This window comes from Podarcis cretensis, assembly GCF_951804945.1.
Source record: "Podarcis cretensis genome assembly, chromosome: 3".
Classification (NCBI taxonomy): domain Eukaryota; kingdom Metazoa; phylum Chordata; class Lepidosauria; order Squamata; family Lacertidae; genus Podarcis; species Podarcis cretensis.
In genome coordinates, this window is record NC_137172.1 from 32441185 (window position 1) to 32468876 (window position 27692).

Genomic DNA, 27692 nt, shown 5'->3' on the forward strand with positions numbered 1-27692 from the left:
TGGCTGAAGGAGTGGGTGCACAGCTTGAGTGTACTTCTGGATACATTGCTGTCATTTGAAACTCAGGTGGCCTCAGTGGCTTGAACCCATCAGCTTCAGCTGGTGACCCAGCTGCACTCCTATATGGGCAGGGATAGCCTAACTTCTGCTGTCTATCCTCTGGTCACAAGATTACATATAATGCAGGGAATTATATATGGGGCTGACTCTGAAGATGGTTTGGAAACTTCAGCATGACCTCCGGATGTTTTGGACTACAATTCCCATCTCTTGCAGCCACATGGCTCTGCTAGGTATTAATAATAACAATAACAATACTACTACTACTACTACTACTACTACTAATAATAATAATAATAATAATTTATTATTTATACCCCACCCATCTGGCTGAGTTTCCCCAGCCACTCTGGGCGGCTCCCAATCAAGTGTTAAAAACAATACAGCAGATAGAGATGATGGGAGTTGTAGCACAAAACATCTGGAGGGCATGTTGTTGGTGAAGGCTGTCTTAGTTATTTGGCAAACTAACTAGCCCTGAGCAGATTGCTAATTAATATCATTTTTTTTATAGGAGGCATTTTTAGAGGACCTGAGTTGTATCCTGAAATCAGGACAAGTGCCCAATTTATTTGAGAAGGATGAGCTGGATAACATCATGGTACCACTTGTATCTGTTGCTGAAAAGGCTAAGTACTCTAACACAATCGATGATATCTACTCATTTTTCTTACAGGTAACATTTTAAATATATCAGTACAAACATACTGGAGAGAATGTGTTTTAACACATTTACCTCAGCTTCATGTATGCAAACCTTTCGGAGCACTATTGTCATATTTAATTTAGTGGAAACAATGCCAGACCCTAATGGTTTTGTATTTAAAATTCAGTTTATGTTGCATGTATCATTTTGAAGTCCTATATGCAACTCATTCTCTGAGTGGATCTTTTTGTAGCTAAAACATCACCATCCACAAGTGACTGAGGTATCACTAAGCTTATTGGACACGTACTTCCCCACAAAAAAGTGAATGGGGGAAGGAATGAACAACTCAGTGAAAATGCTCAGTGGGCACAAAATGCTGGATGAATGTTGGAGTGGTGGAACAAAACAAAAAAAAAAAAGATGGAAGGGAAATGCAATAGCCATTCTGAAAAAAATAGATCCAATTGGTTTCCAGATGCCTGCAATGGATTTCCCTGCTATCTCATTCAGAGGTTCTGTCAAATATCTGAAAAGCCACTCTCTTGCCTTTTAATTCAGTTCTGGCTTTGATGCCCTTACCGCTTTCCTTCTTTTCCAAAAAAACAAAACCAAAAACTGCCTTTCGTTTTCTTCTCCTGTTTGGCTTCTTCATTTTTGTTCCGGCTACTTTCCCAACCCCTTTATTTCATATTTACCATTTTTGTTACTTGCTGTCCCTGTTATTTATTTGGGGGTTTCAACCATCGCCATTAATGGCAGCTTCAGGAAGAAGATTACGAGATTAAAGAACAGAAACTGGGCAGTCTACTGTTGGGACCTTAGTCCGGGCGGCTTGTTCTACTTCATCCTGTGCATGAACATGCATGGTCTGGCTGGAGGATCTAGTAAAGAATCCTTCACAAGATCCTGTCCGACAGCATCAAACATTGAACAAATTATTGAAGGCACAATCATTCTGTGGGCCCTCTCCCATTGGCCAGAGCTCAAACATCCTGTAAGACTGAAGGAGTCTTGCTTAATACACTTTAGAGCCTACTCTGTGGCAAAACATCTTGCTCTTCCACTGCATTGACTCAGTGGCAGCCAGTAGAGCTGTTTTAAGTGGTGAAGGGATCATTAGTTCTCCCTTTAAAAATAGTACACCAGAAGGATAGATACTGCCATATAATATCCATAGGCAGGAAATGCAGGCTTCAGGAAGTACAGAGATCCCAGTCCATTTCCCGAACTTCACAACTGAATCTGAAGAATGGCCTGCTGTGACTGATTTGTTAAATACTTTGCTGATAAAATCACATATATTTGACACATTTAATGCAAGGTCCAGGACATGGGTGTAGCCAGGATTTGTGTTAAGGGGAGCAGGCTTTAGGTTGGGGGGGGGGGCAGAACCAAGTTATCTGTGAAGCAAATGGTCAGTTACTTAAGTTTTCTTATTTATTTACTTGATTGGGGGGCAACTGCCCGCTCAGTCAGTCCGCGCGTGCTGAGGTAAACCAGGCATCGCTTCTTGAGCAGAGCCGCTGCTGCTTGAGTCTCCTCCTCAACAGTTTCGCAACAGGTTCTGCAATGGCCGGGCAGGCAGGATTTAGGACCCTGGCGGGCCAGATCCGGCCTGCGGACCGTAGTTTGAGGACCCCTGAGCAAGAGGCTTAAATAAGTAATGGTGTCTCAACTTTCTTGGTTGATGCTGATCGCTTGGATCCCTTACAATCTGGGTTCAGGCCTGAAATGGCCTTGATCACCTTATCTATGTCAGTAACTAGGCAAGGATTACTATTGCTTTTGCTGGACCATTGACCGTGGCATTCTTCTGTACCATCTACAATAAATGGGACTTGAGGGCTCCATTTAGTTTTAGCTGACAAGTAGGCCCCAGAAAGGCAATGCTGGGGGACTGCTTCTCAACCTCATGTTTTTGAGAGCTCCATGGGGTTCTTCATGCTGTTTAACATTAAGTTGCTGAGGGAGGGAAGGTATAACTTTCAAAGTATATGACAGACATTTTAGCTATAAATAATAAATAGGAGGTAATAGTATACCATTAGGGGACGCAGGTGGCGCTGTGGGTTAAAGCCTCAGCACCTAGGGCTTGCCGATCGAAAGGTCGGCGGTTCGAATCCCTGCGGCGGGTTGCGCTCCCGCTGCTCGGTCCCAGCGCCTGCCAACCTAGCAGTTCGAAAGCACCTCCGGGTGCAAGTAGATAAATAGGGACCGCTTACCAGCAGGAAGGTAAACGGCGTTTCCGTGTGCGGCTCTGGCTCTGGCCAGAGCAGCGATGTCACGCTGGCCACGTGACCCGGAAGTGTCTCCGGACAGCGCTGGCCCCTGGCCTCTTAAGTGAGATGGGCGCACAACCCCAGAGTCTGTCAAGACTGGCTCGTACGGGCAGGGGTACCTTTACCTTTACCTTTTAGTATACCATTAATGTAAATTAAGAGGAATATATATGTGAATCTCTCTTGATAAAAGGGGGGGAGGAAATTAGCATGTGTGCATTTGATTGACCACTAATATGACAATCTAAACATTCCTGCTTGCATAATTTTGAAAAATGGTATATATGGGTGAAGTTTTCCACAAATGATTAAATCTTTTTCAGAAAGTACGTAGCAATCTTCATATTGTTTTGACAACAAGTTATGCAGGACTGACCTTCCGTCAGCGTTGTCGGACATATCCTGCCACTATTAATTGCTGTACAGTTGACTGGTATGACACTTGGCCTGAAGAAGCCCTTTGCCATGTTGCACAAAGTTACTTTAAACAAGACAACACATTTCAGAATCAGGTAGCGTATTTGTACATTTTAACATGTGGTAAACTGTAATTTCATATTTTGTTATGGTTCTCACTAGTGAGGTCATGTTGATTTTCAATAAGCATTTGGTACAAATTCAAACTTTGCATATATTATTCTAATCTGTTTTTGTAAATTCAGGACAAGGTTTTAAAGCAGGAGTAGTCAATGTGGAGCCCTCCAGATGTTTTACACCACAATCATCATCAGTCCAAGAGCATTAACCAATGGTTAGGGATGATGGGAGTTATAGTCTAAAACATATGGAGGGCATCTATAACTATAACTTGAGGTGAATTAAAATGGTAAGTAAGATGTCCCTTCTTTTGTTGTCTATATCCACGATGTTGTTTAGAAGAATACCGGCTTCATCTCTGATGTTTGCTTGAATAGGATTAACTGGGGGAGGGGCAGGAATGCCTGTAATCAGAGTGCTGCCATATTCAAAGTTATGTTATGTGCACATCCCATTAGTTTGGTTACCTAAAGAGGCAAGTACAGAATAGCAGTCACGTAAGGAATACATGTTTTATCATTTATCATAATACACTACAAACAAAATGTCCTTAAACAGAAATGTGATATAAATATATATTCTTTTCCTTTTTGTGTTTGTTTCCAGAACTTAAGTGTGCTTGTTCAGATATGTGTTAATATTCATAAAAATGTATCTATCATAACTGAAAAGTACTTGAAGGAAACTAAAAGGCATTACTACATCACTCCCAATAGTTATCTACAGTTCATAAACACCTTTTCAACCATACTGAAGTCAATGAAAGAGAAAATTATGAGTGACAGGTATGAAACAATACAACACAGCCTTAGCTTTGAAATGGCAGACCATCCAGCCTCCCTGACTTAGGATGGACCTCATCCATAGGCAGGGATTGATAATAAATTTAGTCAGCTCAGTTTAAAGGTAAGCCTATTTAATTTGCACTTTCAGTAACAATATGTGAACCAAAATGTAGCCACCCTTCAAAACCCACGCTTCTGTACAAATTTTGCAATGCAATATCTCCACCTAAGCAATGTGCCCAAAAATGTATATGCTAGAGTAAAATGTACATAGAAATGCATATGCTGATGAAAATAAGATACAAAATGCATTATATTAGGGGAAATTGCGTACATAAACATGGATATTAAGCAACATTGTATAGAAAATATATATATTTGGAGAATTATGCACCAAAATGCTGATGAATTTTCATGAGGACTTTTAAATAAAAAATTCCAAAGTGATGTAGAAATGTGGATAACTGAAGACTGGAAAAATAAGAAACAGAAAGAAACAGAAATTGTCAGATTTGGCATAACCCTATGCATACATAACTGCTCCAATAGTTCAGAGGCTTATAACTGTCAGTTAGCTCAGGAGACGCAGATTAATTTACAATTATCGGTTTGCACAACACAGTAAGCCCAAATGTGGAATGGCAAAACCATATGAATGTGCTGGCTCCCAGAGAGGAGCTCACAGCCTCTTTGTTCCTCTATGATCCTTTTCACTGCAAATTCTGTGCTTAATCAAAGTTTGGTTTAGCATGTCATCCTAACTGGGACTTGTGGTTGAGCCCTCTTCTCAATAACCATGACCTATAACTGTGAACAGGGACGCGGGTGGCGCTGTGGGTAAAACCTCAGCGCCTAGGACTTGCCGATCGTATGGTCGGCGGTTCGAATCCCCGCAGCGGGGTGAGCTCCCGTCGTTCGGTCCCAGCTCCTGCCCACCTAGCAGTTCGAAAGCACTCTTAAGTGCAAGTAGATAAATAGGTACCGCTTTCTAGCGGGAAGGTAAACGGCGTTTTCGTGCGCTGCGCTGGTGCTGGCTCGCCAGAGCAGCTTCGTCACGCTGGCCACGTGACCTGGAAGTGTCTCCGGACAGCGCTGGCCCCCGGCCTCTTAAGTGAGATGGGCACACAACCCTAGAGTCGGACACGCCTCGCCCGTATGGGCAGGGGTACCTTTACCTTTATAACTGTGAACAAACCTTGTTCCTATTTCAGTGCAGCAGCAAAATGAACCGAAGAGGAGCAAAGCTGCTACAATAGTCTCTCTGGGAGCCCACAGATTTACAGTGTCTTGCAAAATGCTATTGTCATGCAAGCAAACATAATATACGACTATTTCAATATATGTAACAGAACAGACCAGACTGTGATTGGATTTTAACTATTTTTAATTTTAGAACTTGCTATCATTCTGGTCTGACCAAAATACTAGAAGCAACCTCACAGATTACAGTTATGCAAAATGAGTTACTTGTCCTTGGTCCTCAAATAGAGAAAAAATCAAAGGTAAAATTTCATTCAAATCTGCTTTGTTGTTCTTTCAAAACATTTAGTGATCTACAGTATCTGGATTCATTTCAAAATTTAGAGCATATAAGCTTTATTTTATATAGATTTATATGTGGCCTGGTTACCGGTAAACAGTACAATATTAATAGCAAATGATCATTTGAAAACAATAATTAAAAATAGATAAGAGGCAAAGCTTTTGACAGTGGTTACTCTGCCATAGATAGACCTTAGATTAAGGTTAGCTAATTTTGTTGAACTCCACCTCCCATCAACCCCAGTCAGCACCGTCAGTAGTTGGGGATGATGGGTGTTGTAGTTCAACAACATTTGGACAGCACCACATGGACTACCCTGTCTTAGATGCTCATTTTGGAAACTATGTCCCGATGTTCTTTGCATATCTATCTATCTATCTATCTATCTATCTATCTATCTATCTGTCTGAAGCTATTTTTATTCAAGCTTGAAAAACAAACAAAGAAAAAACAATGTACAGAAGTTAACATCAAATACCAAGCAATACCAACTACCTTTGGACCCACCTTTTAACAATCATCCCAGGGCCCACAGAGATCTTAACTGGTGCCCATGACTCCAGGTTGCCAACCCTTGTTAGTGACAGTATGTCATTTAATATCCCGCTTGAATAAGGATAATTTTTTTCATATATATCATTTATTTTTGCATTCTTGTTTAGGTAGATAGGCTCAGTGAGCAGACTGTTTTTTTTTTTTTTTAATGATACGTTAAGTCAACTGAAACAATATAAAATAGTACAGCCACAAAATAGCACCGATGATGCTCACACCAATGACACAGCTCCCAAGCATTCCACCTTTCATTTAGAAGCTAGTAAATGCACTTTCTTTCCCCAACCTCACTCCCTGGCTGCTCCAATCTTACTCCTAGGATGAGCAAGCCCATCTACAGCTACCTAGAGGGAGTGCCTTTACCCTCATCACCCCCTGAAGCTGTGGCAGAGTTCTTCCTCTTCCACTGCACAAATGAGGTTAGTTGGTCAAACTTTCTGGCTCCCTCACAAGCTGCTGTTCCCTGGGTTTTTTTAATATAAAAAGGAGACCTCTGTTCTGAAAAGTTGGGCAGTAACATGTGAATAGTACAGATTTAATTAAGTCTTCCCATTAAAAAAGTAACATAGGCCTGTATATTGTATTATTTTTTCCTATAGGACTTTGCAGTGACTGAGCATGGGTTTTAAATTGCTATGCCTTCACTCTAATCCTTTGTTTCTTGGGCTCTCTGTCACAGTCTCTAGGAGGGATGGGATACAAAAGTTAAATCATGAGAGTTTGACATGGGCAGTATCTCTGGTGGGCGACATGTTGTGCTTTGACTGGTTTGCTAAACCTGATGAAGGGCAGTCAATCGGTCTTAAAGCCTCAGTGAGTTTGGGACTTGTCTATCTCCTGCATGCGAAGGCAGGCTCTGGCAGATTGAATGGACAAGAACAATAGCAGGTCCAATGGTCAAGATGGCAGTTTCTGCGTCTGCTCTAAACTTGGAGCTTGCTTAGACACGTCTTCCTTGGTCAGAAGGAGAGGGACAGGAAGAGGTTCCACTCTCTCTCATCAGAGAAAAGGGTGTGTGACCTAGCTGAGTCTAGGAACACAGCTCTGTTGTCTTAACCCCTTCATACATGTAACTAGGATTCATGTATAGTTAGGCCTGACTGCAGTTTCCCACATAGCACAGCTTTGCATGCTGTGCCTTCAGCTTTGACCTGCATCTCTGAATGTGGTCCTGCCGAAAGGTGGTGTTCCTTTGATTACCAGGTGGTAGCACAAGCAACAGGAGATAGCTATCAATATCACACCATGCCTACAAGTCTTTCAGGAGCATGTGACTTGACACTACTGCTGGAACAGAAGAATGTTTTGCCCTGATCCAGCAGCAAGGTCCTTATGTACTTACTGTTCATGTCATCTTTGCCATCACATTAAGGACTTGCTAAGTAGTTCATAAAACAGCCAAAATACTAGATTAATTATTGATTAAGATATTCTGCAATAAATTTAATTGACTGAGAAATGGATCTCTCCTACCAGGAAATAGAGGAACTTGTGGAAAAGCTTCACAAAGATGCATTAGTTGTTGAGCAAGTTCGAGCTATTGTTAAACAGGATGAAGAAATTATGGCTGCAGAAACACAGACTGTGGAAGAATATGCCCAGGTATATCATATTACAATTGTTTTTAATTTTTATTGTGCCATGCTGGGTATTTGCAGCTTGCGACAAGATGGCAGAATAAAGAGACAGACACACAGGCTGGAGTTGAACTAAGGCTACTTTATTTTAAGGTTAAACATAAGAAAAACTCTTGAAGACTTCAAACTAACAGATTGCAGCCACTAGGCAATCCAGCCCTTGCCTGCAGGAAGGGGGAAATGGCTGTTCCGCCTACCACCTTTCCCAGCTCATACCATATAGAAGAGCAGGGAATCCTTACTGCATCACCATCACCCTGCAGCCTGATTCCAGGTAGATGAGGCAGGTTGGCCTCAGGGGGTGGCCCCTATCTTTCCCCAGTGCCCAAAGAGTAAGCCTCAGGACCAAACCAGCCCCTTGAAAGGTTCCTAAAAAGCATCACCAGGCTGAAACATAACTGTCCTCTGCCTAACCACCTGTCAAATGTGACTCACCTGAAAGCCAGATCAACCTATGGAACAACATGGCAGGCTATCAAGTGTCCCCAACCAGCTGTTCAGTGTAGAGTAGGCAAAAAGGCCTGACCTACGAAGTGAAGATTAGATAGGCCCAAAAATTCCTAGCTGGTCCTGAAGCAACCAAATAAATCACACTGAGAGACCGAAGAGGGCAGGTGCTACCGTGGAGAGAAGAGGGCAGGGGAGCAGGTGTCTGGCTCTTAAGTAGGGCACTGACATCTGCCTACACCAGGTACGAAATGTGTGTGATGACGTAGGGTATGACATGGTCCCTGTACCTCTTTCAGCCTGCAGGCTGCAAATTTGCCCCACTATCAGTAATGAGCAGAACAGGCAGTGGAATGGGCTTCTTGACAAATGACAGACACACTGAACTCTCCAATAAAATGGCAATGCTCTCGGGGGAGGAACAAAAATTTGTTATATAACATAGTTGATGTTGACTATGGGAGCCAGTACAATTTCTGATTCCATCCCAAATTTTGCAGGTTCTAGGATATGTAAATCCCATCTTCAGCTGTACATGGCTTGAAACAAATATTATAAATATGAGCACATACCCAGAGAATAGAAAACAAAACAGCATTTGTATAGCTATACACTGTCAAAGAAAACATCAAAGTCTAACTTTTCTTCTTATATATATAGCAAGCAACAGATGAGCTCAATGCTGTAATGCCAACTTTGGAAAAAGCTGTCGCTGCTCTTGATGCACTTGACAAAAACCACATTGCAGAAGTTAGGTAAGTGTATTGCTCATGTTTGTAGTTTGCTTTTGATTTTGGTTAAAAATCAGTACAGTGGTGCCCCGCAAGACGAATGCCTCGCAAGACGGAAAACCCGCTAGACGAAAGGGTTTTCCGTTTGGAGGTGCTTCGCAAAACGAATTTCCTATGGGCTTGCTTCGCAAGACGAAAATGTCTTGCGAGTTCCTGCGGGTTTTTCCCCCTTCCCCCCCCCCTTTTTCTAAGCCGCTAAGCCGCTTATCTGCTTATCCGCTAAGCCGCTAATAGTGCTAATAGCACTAATCCTCTAAGCCATCAATGGGCTTGCTTCGCAAGACGAAAAAACCGCTAGACGAATAGACTTGCGGAATGGATTAATTTCGTCTTGTGAGGAACTACTGTACAGTTTTCAGATCATGCTGGATAAGGCAACAAATCTAGTGGCCCCATATTTGCTGCATTTCAAAGCATTTTTCTGTTCATCTTCATTCATTATGGTTTAGGTAAGCATTGCTACTACTGTGGTAATTTAAAGTAGGCATGGTTTATATATCTTTTAAGGGAAAAGAAGTGAAGAATGCTGTCAACAAACTTTAAAATGTTTTACTTATGTAAATAAATGTGCAAATTATCTCTAGTTTCTTCATTTTTGTTACTATGTCTCAATAGTCAATAGTCACAATAGTTCCATTTCTGACATGAAATTATAAATATTTTGAACACTATCCAAGGTATTTTCCAGTGTTAAGATTTTTCATGTGAAATGTTGCTGTATGTTAATCACACTATATTAATGAGGCAGGATAAGCCACCGTCCAGTAGTCTGGCTCTAACTAAAGTTGTTGGGGGCTTTTTTGACAAAAAAAGGTATTTAGTGCATTTTGTTCAGTTGACTTTTCTTCTGTATCGCACAGAGTGTATGCTCGCCCTCCTCCACTTGTACTTACTGTTATGAATGCAGTTTGTGTTCTTCTTCAAAAGAAACCTAACTGGACAACAGCAAAATTACTGCTTGCAGATCCTGGGTTCCTAAAGAGATTGGTTAATCTTGACAAAGATAATCTACCAGAAAAGGTAAAAGAAGGATGCAGTGTATATTATTTTTGTTTCTTCTATTGTATACCTAAGAATTTTCAGATAGATTGCCTTAAACAATAAGCTACGTCATTTTAATGCACATTTCAAACTAATACTGCAATTCTCTTATTCTCCTGGTCTGTTTACTTAGTTACCATTTCAGAAATAGGAAATGAGAAGGCTAAAAGTATAGGGTCACCTTCTATGAATGCATCTTAAGCTACAAAGAAAGAGAAACGATCAGGAAAGGGGAAGTTCTCTTGCAAAGTACTGGCTGTCTTGGTTTTGTGAGAGCTAAAAAGAATGAAGTTAGGAAAAAACAGGAATTTGAAACTATCTAGAGTTAAGATCCCAAGTTTGCCCTGTCTGATAGTAAATTGGGGAGGCAAAGTTGGATGTTCACCGACATGGTGGAAGACTCACAAATAGGTAGAAGTCTATATCCAAGAGCCAGGTGCAATTACTTATGGGTTGTTGTGAGAGACAGGGGTTCAATGCCCCTAAATGAATTGGGACAATAAGTTGTCATCTCTTGTAACAATGAGATCCCTATTACTTCTGAAAAGTTGAGGTGATTCTCCTCCTTTAAGTTTCCCTCTTTTCTCTTTTAATTTGGGTTCCATTGAACCCACTTAGCCTGGTTTAAGAATAGAAAAACCTTCCCCTTTTAGAAAGACAATGGTCTCTCAGTAGAGAATTCCTCATTAATCCCAAGGAAAATAACAAGCATGGTTCAGAGGCAAAGGGTATGGGTGGTGGTGGCAGAAAAGCATGGAAGGAATCAAGTTAAAGTCTTTAACTTCCAAAAGAATGAGAAATCATCTCCCATGGTTATTCAGTTGGATAACATATCTAAAATAGTGTGGAGCAGCCTTCTGGAGTGGTTTTAAAACTGAAAAAATTGGAATTAATAAATGCTACTAGTTAGAGGGGGAAATGATAGGCAAACCTCAGCATAAAACTAAAAAGGCTTTTCACAAAATGTTTGGACTGGATATGAATGCCATTATATAACAAAAGGCACATGTCATATATTTCCTGGCTTAGCCTGAGTCATACTAACATAGTTTCCTGTACAACCACTTAAGTTTTACTTTCGTAAAGTGCTCTTGCTCTACAGGTTGAAAAAGGGTAAATGTGAACCTATTTAAAAAATGTAAAATGGACACTTGATTTGCTAAAGGATTACTCACAAAGGATTCGTTTTAGCTGAATTATAGGTGCTCTGAGAGAGCAATTAGCGGTTACAGCCTCCCGTATGTGACACACTTGCTTGGATTAGCACTGTTTTGCACCATTGTGGCCATCCCTGATTACTGCATTGATGCTGTCATTCTCTGAACAAAGCCAAAACACACACACAAGACATGCCTAGAATTCCAGTTGAACCAAGACAGCTGGAAAAGTCTGCTTTTGTTTTTAAAAATTGGCCTGAAGAAATGGTTTTGTATTCCAAAAAAATACTCCCCCGTTCTGTGCTACAAATTATGGCATCCTACTCCTCTGTGTCTCATATGGCATACTCACTCTTCTTTGTAACAAAGGGGCAAACTTTTTCCAATGTGTGGAATGATGTGGGATAATAGGATGTATTAGCTCTCCAGTCCTGAGTTCATGTAGTCTTATGTATTCACCTGATTTTGGTAAGCATAAGTAACTTAATATTTTTTGACATATCAGCTGTCAAAGTCATTAAGTTATCTGGTCTTGGATGTAATGATTCCCCCCTCCCTCACTCCCCAAATATGAGTTTTATCTGGTACTATGTTCATTACATAGTGGACGTGAGTGGCGCTGTGGGTTAAACCATAGAGCCTAGGACTTGCCGATCAGAAGGTTGGCGGTTCGAATCCCCGCGATGGGGTGAGCTCCCGTTGCTCGGTCCCTGCTCCTGCCAACCTAGCAGTTCAAAAGCACGTCAAAGTGCAAGTAGATAAATAGGTACTGCTCTGGCGGGAAGGTAAACGGTGTTTCCGTGCGCTGCTCTGGTTCGCCAGAAGCGACTTAGTCATGCTGGCCACATGACCTGGAAGCTGTACGCTGGCTCCCTCGGCCAATAAAGCGAGATGTGCGCCGCAACCCTAGAGTCGGTCACGACTGGACCTCATGGTCAGGGGTCCCTTTACCTTTACCTATTTATGTTCATTACATGATTTGTCCATTGTTTAGGTTTTAATATTTTATTGTATGCTACCTTGTAGGGGCTTGCCCTGGAAGGTCGGGTAAAGGTAAAGGTAAAGGTAAAGGGACCCCTGCCCATTAGGTCCAGTCGTGACCGACTCTGGGGTTGCGGCGCTCATCTCGCTTTATTGGCCGAGGGAGCCGGTGTACAGCTTCCGAGTCATGTGGCCAGCATGACTAAGCCGCTTCTGGCGAACCAGAGCAGCACACGGAAATGCCGTTTACCTTCCTGCCGGAGTGATACCTATTTATCTACTTGCACTTTGACATGCTTTCAAACTGCTAGGTTGGCAGGAAGGAAGGCAGGGTAGAAATACATTAAATAATTAAATGTTGTAGTCACTCAGTTGGGTAAAATATGAAAGCAGGACTGACCGAAACTGGTCAGCAAATAATGTCCTTGCAATTTTTTTTTGAAATTGTTTCTTTTTAAAGCTCCTCCAGAGCTGTTAGACAATTTCACCTCCATCCTATAATATTTGATGACATCCCTGCTCCTATTCGCTACGCACTGTTTTTTTAAAAGCATTTTTAAAACTACATGAAATTTTCCATAAGGCTCAGCATTGCCACCTAGTGTCACATTGTATATTGCACTTAAAACACACTTAAAACGTTTTATTTGCAGCTGTATTATCTCTATTATTGTTTTAAGTCATTGGTTTTAACAACTGGTCTGTGTTCATTTTAGGTGCTTGTGCAGTTGAAGAAATATGTAAGGATGCCTGATTTCAACCCCTTAAAAGTAGGACTTGTGTCTGTTGCCTGCTGCTCCATGTGCCAATGGGTTTTAGCCTTAGATCACTATCACCTTGTAAAAAAGGTATCTTTACAGCTACTGTTTCTGAATCATCATAAAAAGTTGTTAGAATAATGTCCTCATAAGAAAAACTTTTACAAATACATTTTGTATACGCTGGGTATTCTAAATAGAATTAAACAGGAATTTGTGCTCAGTTTTGCAAATGTATTTCAGCCAAAATTATTTGAGGAGTTAAAAAACAAAACCACTGTATCCTTTTGAACGTTAACTTTCTAATTATACAGGCCACAATCTGCCTTCTCTCCTGCATGTATAAATATGCATATTCTACAATGTATACAAATCAGTGCAGAGGGGAAATTAGACTATTAGTACAGGAGAAGAGAATAAAGTCTAGTATGGAAATGCCTTTGCATGCATGCACATACCCTCTAACATTTCTCCGATGAAAATAGGGATGTTCTGCTATGTGGGCTACTAGTATCTTCTTTTTAAAAAAAATTACTGGGAACCATAGCTCCTCACCATGTGATGAGAAACAGACACCATGTTCTGAGCTCTGGGGATAGATTATTTTATGTCCTCCACAGCCATTCTCATAGGTACACCAAAAGCCACATTTTCTCCAGACTCCTACTTATGGTTATTCTAGCCAGCTAGGTGTAAGGAAGTGTGTGTTGGTGCATTCTATTACAACTTTGCTTATAAGCACATGTGAGATAATAACACAGTTTATGCTGAACGTGGGATGGCCACAGAGAAAAAACATCCCTATGTTGAGCCTCCATCCCCTAGCCCACATACCCAAGTCTTCACTGCAACTATTAGGTAAATTTCTCCAATTTAGGAAGTCATTGCGTTATGCATTTTGTCAGGTCTGCAATGTATCATGAGCTGGTGGGGACAGATGAGCATGAAATGTAATGATGGCACATTATCAGTAAGTGTGCCAAAACATAAGAAAGTGAGGAAAGAACTTTGTTTTCAATGAAATCATATGAAGCAAAATGTGTAATTTGCATATGTGTATTGTACATAAATATTTTTTCTGTTTGTCCAGTGAGTTCCGTATAGCCATATTCCTTCCTTCAAGCTGAATTATAAATATATCTTCTTATATAGTTTGTAGAGCCAAAACAATTGAAGGTAGCTGAAGCAGAGGAGCTACTAAAACGTGCACATGAAAAATTGACTGATAAACAAAGAAGTTTAGTGCTGGTAAAAGAATTCTACTTGTTATATACTATAGAATTAAATTGCTTGTTAAATAACATAAAGTTTGTGTCTGTCTCAGTTTGGGATATATTGTTTTATTTTAAAAAATCTTATGGAGGCAAAAATCTGTCTACTTATTTGTTAAAAAGTATTTCAGCAGGAGCAGAGTGAGAGGGCAACAAGGGATATTTTCCAGAGATACATCTAGCCTAGGAATGAGCATCTAGAATGATCTGCTCTAGGTTCGGTCTTCCCTAAAGGGTGTGAAATAAGTGAAGACAAAGGCCACCTGGGGACTGGAGTGTGGGTATGAATAATGATTGTATGAAGAGAGCAGCTTTCCTAGGACCCATTCCCCCGCCCATGATATATTCACATATGGGTATTAAATAAATAATTCACTTTTTACATATAAATTTTAAAATTCTTTTTTCTTAGCAAGGATACCAAAACGTTTAAGAAAATAAGATTGAAATGTATTATAGGGGGTGAAATAGTAGAAACCAGGAATAATAAATAATCAGCTTGTTTGATAACAAGCAGAGAAAATTGCAGATAAGCAGAATGGGAAACAATGTTGTGTTTGTTCTCCTCTGTGATCTCTGTGTAGTCCTACAAATTTGCTACAGTACTACTGCTAATCATAATCATCATCAATAATTTATATACAGTGTCTCTCTTCAAATGTATTTGAGGCAGGCATGGTATCTTATGGTGCTTTGGATTTTTTTGAATTTTTATCATGTCCCCTTCCTTGAATTATCAGTGCTTAGTTCAACCCATCTACCTCTTCCCATCCATGCATTTCACTGACTTTGAGAAGGAACTGCAGTGAGGAAACATGACACCATTCTCTTTCTCTGTGCCAGGTGTTGCATTTGACCTGCTCTTACTCTGGTGCTTCCTTTATAGCTGCTGCAGTGAATTGTTAGGAACTAATAGTGGGGTGGGAGAGCTGAAAATAATGCCAAAGTATTTCACATCTGGCAACCAATGGGCCACTTTGGTTTCAGATAGTACATAGGTGAAAAGGTAAAGGACCCCTGACAGTTGTCCAGTCCCGAACGACTCTGGGGTTGCGGTGCTCATCTTGCTTTACTGGCCGAGGGAGCTGACGTTTGTCCGCAGACAGTTTTTCCGGGTCATGTGGCCAGCATGACTAAGCCACTTCTGGCGAAACCAGAGCAGTGCCTGGAAACACCGTTTACCTTCCCGCAGGAGTGGTACCTATTTATCTAATTGCACGTTGACATGCTTTTGAACTGCTAGGTTGGCAGGAGCAGGGACCGAGCAATGGGAGCTCACCCCGTCACGGGGATTCAAACCGCCAACCTTCCGATCGGCAAGCCATAGGCTCAGTGGTTTAGACCACAGTGCCACCCACGTCCCTAGTACATAGATGAGTCTAAAAAGCCTGGGACATAAATTACTTCTGGTAAATGAGCCACCATAGCTGCTAGAGGGCTGTGAAAGTTTGTGTCCTGGGCTTTTTAGACTTATCTACCCATGGACTATCTGAAACCAAAGTGGTGCATTGGTTGCCAGATGTGATTCCCCCCCCCCCCAGCTCTCCCACCCCACTATAACCAGAAAGGCTGGAGCTATGCTCCTTTGTTCATGCTTACAGGGGGTTGGGAATGGGCTTCTTGCCCAAACTACTTCACTTAGCATTAGAAAGCTCCCAGCATTGCTCTGCACAGAACCCACAACTATGATTGCACGTGTCTGTTACAACAGTTACAGATAAGCAACCTGTCTTAATGTATAGACCCAATTATAGCAGAATTGAAGGCAAGTAGCTGCCATCTTGTCTAGTACCTTGTTAGGAACCCACTGAGAACCTCATGTAAGTTTTGAAAGAAAGAGCTAGAAAGAAAAAGTATGATCTATAGCAGCAATATATGCCACTATAGTACATTTTCCTTTAATTTCTAACTCCTCAGATTGAACAACATCAGCAAAATTTAGAAAGAAGGTTTGGAGAAAGTATTGCTGAGCAAGAAATGCTAGCAGCTAGAAAAGATCAAACAACACGCCGTTTACACTGTGCATCTGTGTTAAGCACAGCTCTGAAGGATGAAATGGTATTACTTCTTTCTGCTCTAATGTTTGACTCGAATTAAAATTAGGCTTCATTGTTTACTTGTCTTAGACTGTCTTTTCTGTTGGTCCTTTTCCATATCATATAACCTCCCATATTCTTGTGGAGAAATATACTCTGTGTTTGCTATCAGAGGCTAGCTGTTTCCACCAGCATTGCCACACACCACAGCCCTAGGATTAAGGGGGGAAGAGTAATGAAGTTGTTAGGCATTTAACCATCTACTGTAGGGTTGTTTTCAGGTGTCAAGGTACTGTATATTGTTCACTGAGCTATTGATAAATTTCAGAGAAAGAAAAATCATGACTATTCTAAAATCAAAGCTGAGAAGAATCGCTAAAAAAAATTACTGCTTATTTATGTACCTTCAAATGTAGAATGAGAGCATTTTTCACAAATACCACAGCACTAAACTATTTCTTATACTCCCAACATAAATATCTACACAAGTGTAAATATTGTTACGAAATCATTTATAATATGTGCTGCGTACTGACAAGTCATAGGTTTATTATGTTGCAAGTGCTATACTTTCTAAACAAACTAGTTTGTCCAGTACTCAGTGATATTTGGCCCTAAACATTTTTTTTTATATCCTAGGCACGCTGGAAAGAATCTGTTAATAATTTCGATCAAAGGTTGCAGGGAATCGTGGGTGATGCCTTTGTTTCAGCGGCGTGTGTTGCCTATAGTGGAGTATTATCAGCATCATATCGTCAGCAACTAGTGAATGACTGTCTGAAACTCTGCAAAGAAAGCAATATTCTAGTATCTCCAAATTATTCGCTAGTAAATTGCTTGACAGAAAAAAATGAGGTAATAATGCATGGGCAGAGGGAATGACGTTTCCAAAGTTTTCTTTGAAATTTAAATTAAAAGACTTCTTAGGAGAGTGGGTTTTTTTTTAGAGTCTAATTTTTCTGGCTGAGGCACTACCTAATTAACTAGGTAAAGGCCCCATTTGCAGAGGTAGATTTAGGGCAGTGCAACCAGCCCCCTCCCCATTGGATGCCAAGCTGATCTTCACAATTATAACATAGTGCATACACAGAATTGAAGACAAGAGGCGGGAGGGCGTCAAATTTTGGTATCACACAGTGTGACCTTGAAATTTGAAATACCAAAGTATGCCTCTGCCATTTATATTATCTTTTGGGATTTATTCAAGCGATCATACTTCTTTTGTTATTATTCAGAATCACTCAAATCATTTGTGGAACAAATATTATTGTTGATAATAGTCTTTAAGTATTAAAAATTGATGATTTACAGGTTCGCAAGTGGCAAAATGCAGGCTTGCCACTTGACCAGTACTCTACAGAAAATGCTATACATATTATGTATGGACAACGTTATCCTTTGCTAATTGATCCAGAAAGACAAGCGTACAAATGGATAAGTCAAATGAGTGGTAAACTACGCCAAATTCGTGTTACGGATGCTCATTATTTTAGAACACTTGAAAACTCTATGCGTCTTGGTGAATCAGTCTTACTACAGGTAGTTCAGCTTCCACTGCGTCTGATCACTCAACTGTTATATAAACTGGTCGGGGGGGTGTCTTAGAATTCCTGAGCAATGCTAGATACAAGCTTATACTTACTATGCCAATCAACAAGGATCCTATTCAAAGGCATTGATGGTGGAAACTGACAAACTGTTGACATGGGCTCAGCTTGAAAATGGGACATCTGGCAGAGGTTAACAACCACTGGTTTAGCCACATAGCAATCAGTGAGGCAGAATGGCAATTAAGTTTTTCAGCAGCCAGTTCGGCAGATGGGTCAGCCAGTTGTGGATCTGTTTGCCTCCAAGTACAGTGCTTAGTTAGACACCTTTGTGTCTCAGTTTCCATGTCTGGGGGCAGGAGTGTGGATTGCCTGGGGGTGAATTGGCCTCAGGGTTTGCTCTATGCCTTTCCTTGCTTCAGTCTTCTTGATCAAACCATCCAGAAAATCTGCTGCTTCTAGGCCAAGGTAATTTTGGAGGCCCTTCATTGGTGGTCCTTCATTGGCTCCTGGACCTTGTCAATCTGATGGTGTTGTCCCCTTGGTGACTCCTTGGTGATTCAGGGGCTGGTGATCTATCCTACCCCAGAACTTTTCTGTTTGACTGCCTGAAGGCTAAAAGGTTCTGGTTTACATAGGTGGTTGTAGGTTTGTCAATCTGGAATATTTCTTTCTGGTTGTCTGTTCTACAGTCCTTTTAGTTTACCTGTTAGGGTTAGCGTTCCATCTTCCCATTGATTAGCACAGTGGTTCTCAACCTTTGGTCCCCAGATGTTTTGGCCTACAATTCCCATGATCCCTAGCAAACAGGACCAGTGGTCAAGGATGATGGGAGTTGTAGTCCCAAAACATCTGGGGACCCAAGGTTGAGAAAGGCTGGTTAGTAGTTAATAAATTGTTCGCTCTGTCAGTCAATCTGCCTACAGTGATGACCCCTCCACTTGGAGAAGAGACAAAAGGATTGAGAAGATTCTGCCTCATTTCTCCAGTAGGAAGTGTCATACCTAAACAGGAATGACCGCTCCCCGCTTAAAACGGGGGGCGCCCTTTGCGTGGATGCACGCAGCCCCTGGATCTGGAGCGGCTCCATCAGCATAGGCTTGGCTTGCCTTCCCTCAGGTGGGATACCTGGAGGTCTCCGCCTACCTCAGTCAGTTGTCCAATCCCACCTGGGGGAAGCTTTGCCAAGGAGACCAGGCCAGGTAGGGGAGGGATTACCTGCCCACACAATAGAGGGAGGATCTTACCTGGGAATCCTCACTTGGCTCCAGAGCTTCTCCCACCCTACCCACCCTCAGTTAATGTCTTATTTTGCAGGTTAACTTTTCTTCACAGGTATGCGGGCGCTGCTATGTTAAGGTCGCTGTTAAAGGGCTGGAAAGGAATTTCCCTGCATTGGCAGGTTTCGCCTTTCCCGTAGCAAAACGTCACAACTTTGGCGGTATCAGGCCTTGGGCGGAATCCTTTAGTCCATCTTCCTCTTTGTGGCGGCGATACCAGGGTTCCCCGTTAAAGGGGTTTCTGAAGGGAGGCTTTGACCGTATGCCGAAAGGTCGTCATTGCTCTCCCTTGCAGCGGCAGCATAACGGGGGCGGCTATCTCTGCTTGAACTTATTTCTCCAGAGCCAGCCCATCCCCCCCACACACACACTGGATAACCCTGATGCTCCCTAGGTCCCCGGCTGGGGACTGGGGAGGGAGAACGCCCAATGCCTGAGCCAAGGTCTACCCACATTTGAAATTTAATAAAGTTGTGGCCAATTTAATCCCATAGCATGTTGTCTTGACTCGTTATTCCACATGACGGGGGGGGGGGGACCGCTCGGGATCTGGGGACTCCGCCTGTCCACGCAATGTCTTCTGCCTGGATCTGCAAACTGCAGATTGTTCTGCAGCTGCTACACCTCCCTGTTCACATCTTTCATCTTGTCCTCTCATTCTCACTGCCTGCTGTGGGGCAAACGTAGCCTGCCCTGTCCCCTCATCCTAAGAAGGTGAAAAAGATGGGTGGGCAAGGGTTTTCTGATCGAGGGGATAAATCCAGTTATGATGTCAACACCCTCACATACTGCATTTCAGGTTTAAGCACCTGGTTTTGTGCTTTGTAGGATTTCAGTGAAACACTGGATTCAAATATGAAGCCAATATTAAAAAAGGAAATCTACAACAAATCAGGGCAAGACTTCATTAGAATAGGAGATTCTGAAATTGAGTGCAACCAAAATTTCAGGTAACTGTTCTTTTCTGTGATACAGTGGTACCTCTGTTTACGAACTTAATCCGTTCCGGAAGTCTGTTCTTAAACCAAAACCATTCTTAAACCAAGGCACGCTTTCCCTAATGAGGCCTCCCGCCACCAGTGCCCTTCCACTGTTTGGATTCCGTTCTTAGACCGAGGTAAAGTTCTCAAACTGGGACACTCCTTCTGGTTTTGCGGAGTTCATAAACCGAATCATTCGTATTAAGGACTGTTCTTAAACCGAGGTACAACTATATAATTTTTTACTTATGTAAATTGAAACTAACTATATTTTAAATTAGCTATATTTGTTTGACTCAGCTATGTCTTTACTTGCCTCACACCTGATGTTATTGTTAATTATTGTTTCAGATTATACTTGACAACACAAAAACCCAACCCCCATTTTCTGCCAGCAATATGCAGTATTGTGACAATGATAAATTTCACTGTAACCTTTGAAGGTTTGCAAGATCAGCTTTTATCTGCTGTTCTAATTAAGGAGAAACCAGAGGTTGAACACCGGCGTTGTGAGTTGCTAGAAAGCATATCTGCTGACCTAATAACACTTCGTGAACTGGAACAGAAGTCACTTAGGCTTCTCCAAAAAACAGATGGTAATGAAAAATGTATAGAAATCCTTGAAATGTCATCCATATGTTTTGAACAAATTATAGGCACCTGTAACTAAATAAGTTACAAATTAAATGAATTGTTTTTTATATGAAATGACATGGATAAGGTAATCTGCAACGATTTCCGTGTGTCAGGCAGAGGTTAGAATGTTAGTTTGGATGTTCTGGTTCAGATTCCCACTCATCTATGAAGCTCTCAACCTAATCTATCTCATGGGTCTAAAACAGTGCTCTGTTTAGTTACTTGTATAAATTGCTGTGCAAATTAAATTGTAAACCATTCTAATTGTAATTAAAGGACCACCTCTCACACAAACCTGGCCAAATACTGAAATCAACCCAGAGGCCCTATTCCAACCCCTCCTGCCTTTAGATATTAGGGCAGTAGTAACTAGCAACAAATTTGGACCTTTTGTTCTTGCCCAGGCCTTGTCATCTGTGTTCAGTTTAATCTGATAGTTGTGTTGTTCTGATTTGCTAAATTTAATTTAATTGATGTTCTTGTTCACCCTGCTTATTATTGTTATGGATTTTACTTTAGCCATACTGGGAGATACTGTAACTAAAGGGCAGCATAAAAGTTCCTTGTTTCTTTTACTAGATTTATCCACAATTACAGTCCAGTTTATTTAAAAATTTTTTTACAGAAGAGTGGATATTTAATCAATAATGCATTATTTGATTTATTTCTACACCACAAATGAAGTAAACTTCCTTTAAATTGTAGGACATATTCTAGATGATGGAGACCTTATTGACAATTTGCAAAGATCTAAAATTACCTCAACAGAAATTTTTGAGCGTGTTGAAGCATCTGCAGCAACAGAAGTTAAAATAGAGGCACTGCGTGAAAGCTATCTTCCTATTGCAACTCATGGCGCCATCCTCTACTTTGTAGTATCAGATCTTTCTCATATCAACTATATGTATCAGTTTCCCCTGGAGTGGTTTCGTAAGATCTTTGAAGACTCTGTAGAGTACATACTCAAAGTAAAAATTGGGGTTTCGTTGAGTGCCCCAGGAATTTTTAAGCCTCGGTCAGTTTTTAGGACTCAGTCAGAGACACTTCCCGCCAGAGAAGATGAGAACGAAATAGAGAGTATCGCAGTCAATTTCCAAGGACATATTAATGCTATAATAGAGAAATTAACAAAAAATGTTTATAAGGTGTGTACCTGAATTTATTACACAAATGATTTTTGGCTAATACTAGTATCTGTAAAATATAATGTGTTTTTATTAAATTTCTTATTCAACAGAGAGTTTCTTCAGCTCTGTTCAGTGAGAATCAGCTATGCTTTGCTTTTCTGATGTGTACAGCAATTATGAAAAATAAGTATGATGGAAATCTATTTACTAACAAGCTTGGATTTATACCAGAGAATCAGTGGAACTTCTTCCTTCAGTCTAGCATAATGGCAAATATTATGGACACGCAGGACTCTGAGACTACTGGTAAAGAAGGCCACATTCAGTAAATGTAAAGGTCAAATTGTACTCTCAGGCACCTCTCAGAAATAGACTTGCCATTTCTAAAACAGCTCCTTTTACTTACAGAAAAGACACATCCGTGGAAACTCCCAATAGGAGATAATTGATATATGCTGTTTCCCCTGCAGTCCCCAGCACCGCCCCCATTATGTTTGGAGGGTCCTCTAATGCTTCAGAGTACCTTTTCAGGGAGCACAAAACGGCAAATCGCCACTTATACCCCTTCTTCAAATAGAACTTCCCACAGGCAGCTTCTGCCCACGGGTAGCCTGAGTCCAGTGCAATATCTTTAAAATTTCCATTGTTCCCTCACATTAGAGATTCTTTAGATCTGTTATACTACAAACACAGATTTTTTTTCCTGTCTCTACAAGTGAGAATGAAATTTGGCAATGATGGAAACTGAAAAATCTAAGGAAAAAAATCTGTTTTTCATTTTTTAAAGATGTACTAATTAGGCATGCCCTTTTCTAATTTCTAAACTCAAGTAAAGGCACTTCAATGGGTAGAACTGTAGAGATGGAAGGTCCCAAAGGGTCACTTGGTCCAACCTCCTGCAATGCAGAAATCATGGACTTGTGGGGATGGAAGAAACACTTGGGCCCCAGGTTATGGTTGCCCAGCACACACTGTGATGTGACGTCATGATGTCATGTACCCCATGGCCTCAGAACCTGAGTTCCGGTTCGAGGTCTTGTAAGGCCTTGGACAGCATACCTGAGGTTTCACAATGCCTCAGATGTGACTTCTGGTGCTTTGCGAGGCACCAGAAGTTGTGTCAGGGGCCCTGCGGTGTGGGTGCTGAGCACCCAGAACAAACTTTTTGAGGATGCTTGAGCCCCCAGGACCCCCTATACTTGGCACTCCTGCCATCCATGAACTAAAAAACAACAGTTAGAGGACCATAGGACAAGCTACCAAAAAAGTAGTTGTGGACCTCCTCCAATATACTGTATTGAGCTATCGTTAATTCCTTACACAAATCTCACATAGAGATTAGATTATATCTGGTATTTTTTAAGCATTCATTCTGATGTGCTTGTGGATGTTTCCCCACCCCATTGATCTTTCATTGATCCTAACACCAAAAAGTCTGCTTCTTTTTAAAGAAATTGTCGTACTAGGCTGATAGAGTGATTTAATCCACTTTAATTGTGAAAACCTAAATTTCCAGGTATGAATCTTTCCTTCAAAATACAGACAGTCTGGAGACACATGTAGACAGACACCTCCATTTATAGTGATTGTAATTATTTTAAGAATAGTTATAAAGATTTGGGGTGAATTACTAAGGAACTATTGCACTTAAATTCTGAATTTAACAAGTGTTAGAATCTTCCCTATTGTGATGTAGTTTTTGACAAAAGTTTAAACAAAATGGAAGTAATATCAATGGAATACTGTTATATTGTGTACAGCCAATTTCTGAGTAGAAACAACTTCCTCTAGGGCTGCAATCCTATACCCATTTATCTGAGAGCAGGCCTGATTTAATTCCATTGAACTTTAAGGCATTCCAGGACTGCAAATCTCAAAAGTAGATATGTACACTAATTAAATGTATAATATAATTATTATTCCTCAATTAGGTTCACGTGCATTCAAGAAAACTCCTCCACTCCATTGGATTACTGACATGATGTGGAAAGAATGCAGGTACATGAGCACTCACATGCCAGCATTCAGCCTGTTGTGTGATTCCCTTTCAACAAATTCTCAGCAATGGAGAGCTTTTCTAAATAGTCAGAATGTATATTATTTGATCAGTACAAGCTATAGACCAGTGTCACCAACGCAAGGTAAGTGTTGATGTAAAACTATGTGTTGATTTTCAGCATGCCTTTCTAACCTATTGTTGAAAACACTCCCTGTGTCCCCAAACCATGAAAAATTGAAGAAGCAATGCTCCTGGGGTTAGTTTCCTTTGGATGAGAGAGCATTGGAAATTTGCACCTGACAACTTAGAATCACAATCCATGCATCTGATGTAGTGAGACTCCAGTCCACAAAAGGCTTTTATAATGTTGCATGCCACCCCAATCTCTTGAGTGGTGTGAGATTCCAGGGGTTTCTGGCGTTTACCTGGGGTTCATGTTTCCTTTGGAATAGGGTTACATCAGAGATTGTGATGTCTTTATTTACACATATATACAACCTGAGCCTCCAGTGGAGGAGTCAACAGTATTAGGGTCTTGCTTGCCTTGAATTCAGACAGAAATCAAGCATCGCTCTGACCCTCTGGCTTCCCAGCCAGTTGTTTCTACTCCTCTCTTCAAGAGCAATAGCTATTCTACAGTTCTATTGTTGTGAACAGAGATTTACAATGCTGACAAATATGAAAGATCAGAGAAGAGAAAGGCTTATTTGTGTGGATGATTTGAGAGTTTGTTTGTCTCAAATTAGACCTAATATAAATGAGATTACCCAACTAAAGCAAGCTCACACCTCTCACTGAGTTTGTATACATAAGGTACATGTGTAAGAGGCTCGTTTATAATTATATTTGGAGAATGGTTCATGTTTTTATGTAGCTGCATTGTTTTATACTTTCTGGATGTCCCATGGTCATATTATAAGGTAGTTGTACTCTATGTTATAAATCAAGTACTGCTAAGAGTTGTCTCTTTTTGTTTGCCAGTGTATTTCCTACCAATTTAAAAATTGGTGTGGTATGACCAAATTTTTATTCTGAAAGTGTAGCTCAGCAAAATGTTTGAGAACTACCACACTTCACTTTTATCCTGACAGTTATGTTATTCAATTATATGGCTGTATAAAAGTTACAAATTTGTTGCAACATTTTTATATGGTTTCAACTGTTTCAAAGTTTCAGTAATGTTGTAAATTACTATTTAATCTCTTACAGACCCAAAATTAGAAGTACTGAGAGAAAGTGATGATCAGAAGAGTGGACTTTTAATTTTCCCTTGGGAGAAACTTTCTGCATTCGAAAGACTTATTTTGGTAAGTAAAATCAAGTGGGAAGTATTCAGCTAAATTCTTGCTAGCACAATGGGATTTTATTCCACCACCACCCACCCACTATTCCCAAATCTCCTCTGAAACACTCTAGAACAGATTTGGTGGGAGGAATGGGGGAGAAGAGGTGGAGAATGTTTTATTACACAAGAAGAAATCTATGTGTTGACAGATCATTCACTTTAGTGATACATTGAATACAACTTGGTATCTTTTGGGAGGATTTCAATATTGTGCTGTAGCAAATGCTCCATCAGTGCAAGGATTTCTCCTTGCTCAACAGAATGTTTTCCCCCTCCTTCCACATGCTGTTCTGGGGGTTCACATGTCTCCCCCAGAGCCATCTGGGAGGTGCACAAAGAAGGAGAAGGGGGGCAAGTTCAATTGCACTAGGAGATGTCCTTGCAGAGGTTTCATCTTTTAAAGATTGCAGTGTTAGAGAAAAGTCAAGTAAGATGTGACATGATATAAGTTTATAAAACTATGCATGCCATGGAGAAAGTGCATAGAAAAAAGTTTTTTCTCCCTCTCGTGTAACATTAGAACTTGTGAACATCCAATGAAGCTAAATGTTGGAAGTTTCAAGACAGGTAAAATAAAGTACTTGTTCTCACAGTTTAGTTAAACTATGGAGGCAGCTTGCCCTCCAGCTTGGATGGTTTTAAAAGAAGATTCAACAAATTCATGAGGGAGAGGCCTATTGATACCTATTAGCCAAGATGGCTGCGCTCTGCCTCAACAGTTAGAGGCCAGACTTGTGATGCTTCTGAACACAGTGGAACCTCAGTTGTCGAAAACTTCATCAGCCGAACAATTTGGAACCCGAACAACAACGACCCGGAAGTGAATGCTTCTGTTTTCAAACACGCCTTGAAAGTTGAATGGCTTCTGAGGAGCGTTTCTCCCATTTTTTAAAAAAGGGATTTGCTGACTGGCAATTGCACCTCGGCTGTTGAATGTTTCGGAAGTCGAACAGTCTTCCGGAATGGATTACATTCGACAACCGAGGTTCCACTGTACCAGTTGCTGAAAACCACAGGAGGGGAGAATGTTATTCTGTTCAGATCTTGCTTGCCGGTTTCCCACAGGCACCTGGTCACTGCTGTAAGAGCAAGATACCAGACTAGATGGCCCAATGGCCTGATCCTGTAGGTTGCTCCTATGTTTATATGTTGCAGTACTTGTTAGTGGAATCTAGTCAATAGGGATCACTTTATGTTTAGCTTCTGTTTGCAAATATTTTTAGCTTTTGAGGGCACAAAGTCCCTCACAGCAATTAAGGAAGTGATAGTTTTAAGGAATTCAGATGCAATCCAATCACAGTTAAGCACATTTAAGTTGCATGTATTTCAACGGGAGAGAGAGATTTATGTGCTGTGCTTTCACAATGAACTTAATGGAATTTAAAGGTGCTGCACTTTGCTAAATCATATCGTTCATGAATTCAGTGATATTATCATTTTATTTTATTTTTATAGATAAAAGTTCTTCGGTTAGAAAGCTTAACTAGTGCAGTACATGCATTTGTAGCTGAGAAATTGGGGAATTACTATCTTCAGATTGGAGGAATTAATTTGAAAGCAGTATATGAAGAAGAATCTAATGCCATAACTCCAATAATTCTCATTCATACTCAAGGTGAGCCTTTATAAAGGATGAGTATGCAAAAACTGCTTTATGAATTAGGGTACAATCCTAACATGCCCCCCCATGTGGCTTTGCAGAGTAGCAGGGTCACCAATACATTCACAGGCTTGCCACACACGAAGACTGCAGTGGAAGAAGGGGAGGACAATCTGGCCAAATCTGGACCCAAATACTTCGTCAGCTTCAGTCTGACACAGTGCCTTCACATTATGGCAGTAAGAGACACTTGAGATCCAGCAGATCCTGGGGCAGTTCAGCCCTACTCTCAGAACACTGCACCCACTTGCAAATTTAGTGGCCAGTGGGAGCCCAGCTAAACTGGGAGAGTTGGGCAGAGGGTCACTTCTATCTAATCCAACCCCCTCGCCAGTCCTGTAAAAGGGGGTGGGTTTGATTGCTTTGCCCTTCTCTATATTTATATGAGTATACCATGCGCTGCTGACCCTGCTTGCTCCACTTGGCAACCCTGCCAATCCCTTTGCCAACCACCTTACTTGACACCTGGCCAATCCCTGCTCCCTTTATACCTGAGCAAACTCTTCTTTCTTTACACCTCACCCAACCCCTCCCTGCTCTCCCAAACTTCCCCTGCCAGCTCCCTCCAAGCACCCCCACAGTTCACCCCAG

General features: G+C 41.0%; 1 protein-coding gene across 11 annotated transcripts in view; it reads left to right on the forward strand.

Moving 5' to 3' along the window:
• DNAH14 (dynein axonemal heavy chain 14) overlaps positions 1 to 27692 on the forward strand; it is a 133012-nt gene that overhangs the window by 89156 nt on the left and 16164 nt on the right. For 8 of the 11 annotated variants that reach the window (XR_013836858.1, XM_079969138.1, XM_079969136.1 and 5 more), the window contains 19 exons: positions 575 to 736; positions 3312 to 3500; positions 4132 to 4310; positions 5704 to 5812; positions 7885 to 8010; positions 9153 to 9247; positions 10144 to 10303; positions 13179 to 13310; positions 14373 to 14468; positions 16409 to 16549; positions 17167 to 17382; positions 17839 to 18066; positions 20183 to 20304; positions 20686 to 20930; positions 21676 to 22115; positions 22208 to 22403; positions 24029 to 24238; positions 25306 to 25403; positions 26897 to 27056. Coding sequence is in view for 9 of the 11 variants with exons in the window: in XM_079969138.1 (XP_079825264.1) it covers positions 575 to 736; positions 3312 to 3500; positions 4132 to 4310; positions 5704 to 5812; positions 7885 to 8010; positions 9153 to 9247; positions 10144 to 10303; positions 13179 to 13310; positions 14373 to 14468; positions 16409 to 16549; positions 17167 to 17382; positions 17839 to 18066; positions 20183 to 20304; positions 20686 to 20930; positions 21676 to 22115; positions 22208 to 22403; positions 24029 to 24238; positions 25306 to 25403; positions 26897 to 27056 (3304 nt within the window). In the remaining 2 variants the exon portion in view is untranslated. Of the gene's footprint in view, positions 1 to 574; positions 737 to 3311; positions 3501 to 4131; positions 4311 to 5703; positions 5813 to 7884; positions 8011 to 9152; positions 9248 to 10143; positions 10304 to 13178; positions 13311 to 14372; positions 14469 to 16408; positions 16550 to 17166; positions 17383 to 17838; positions 18067 to 20182; positions 20305 to 20685; positions 20931 to 21675; positions 22116 to 22207; positions 22404 to 24028; positions 24245 to 25305; positions 25404 to 26896; positions 27058 to 27692 lie in introns of those variants that run through there. The other 3 variants (XR_013836859.1, XM_079969140.1, XM_079969137.1) reach the window with 3 other exon arrangements.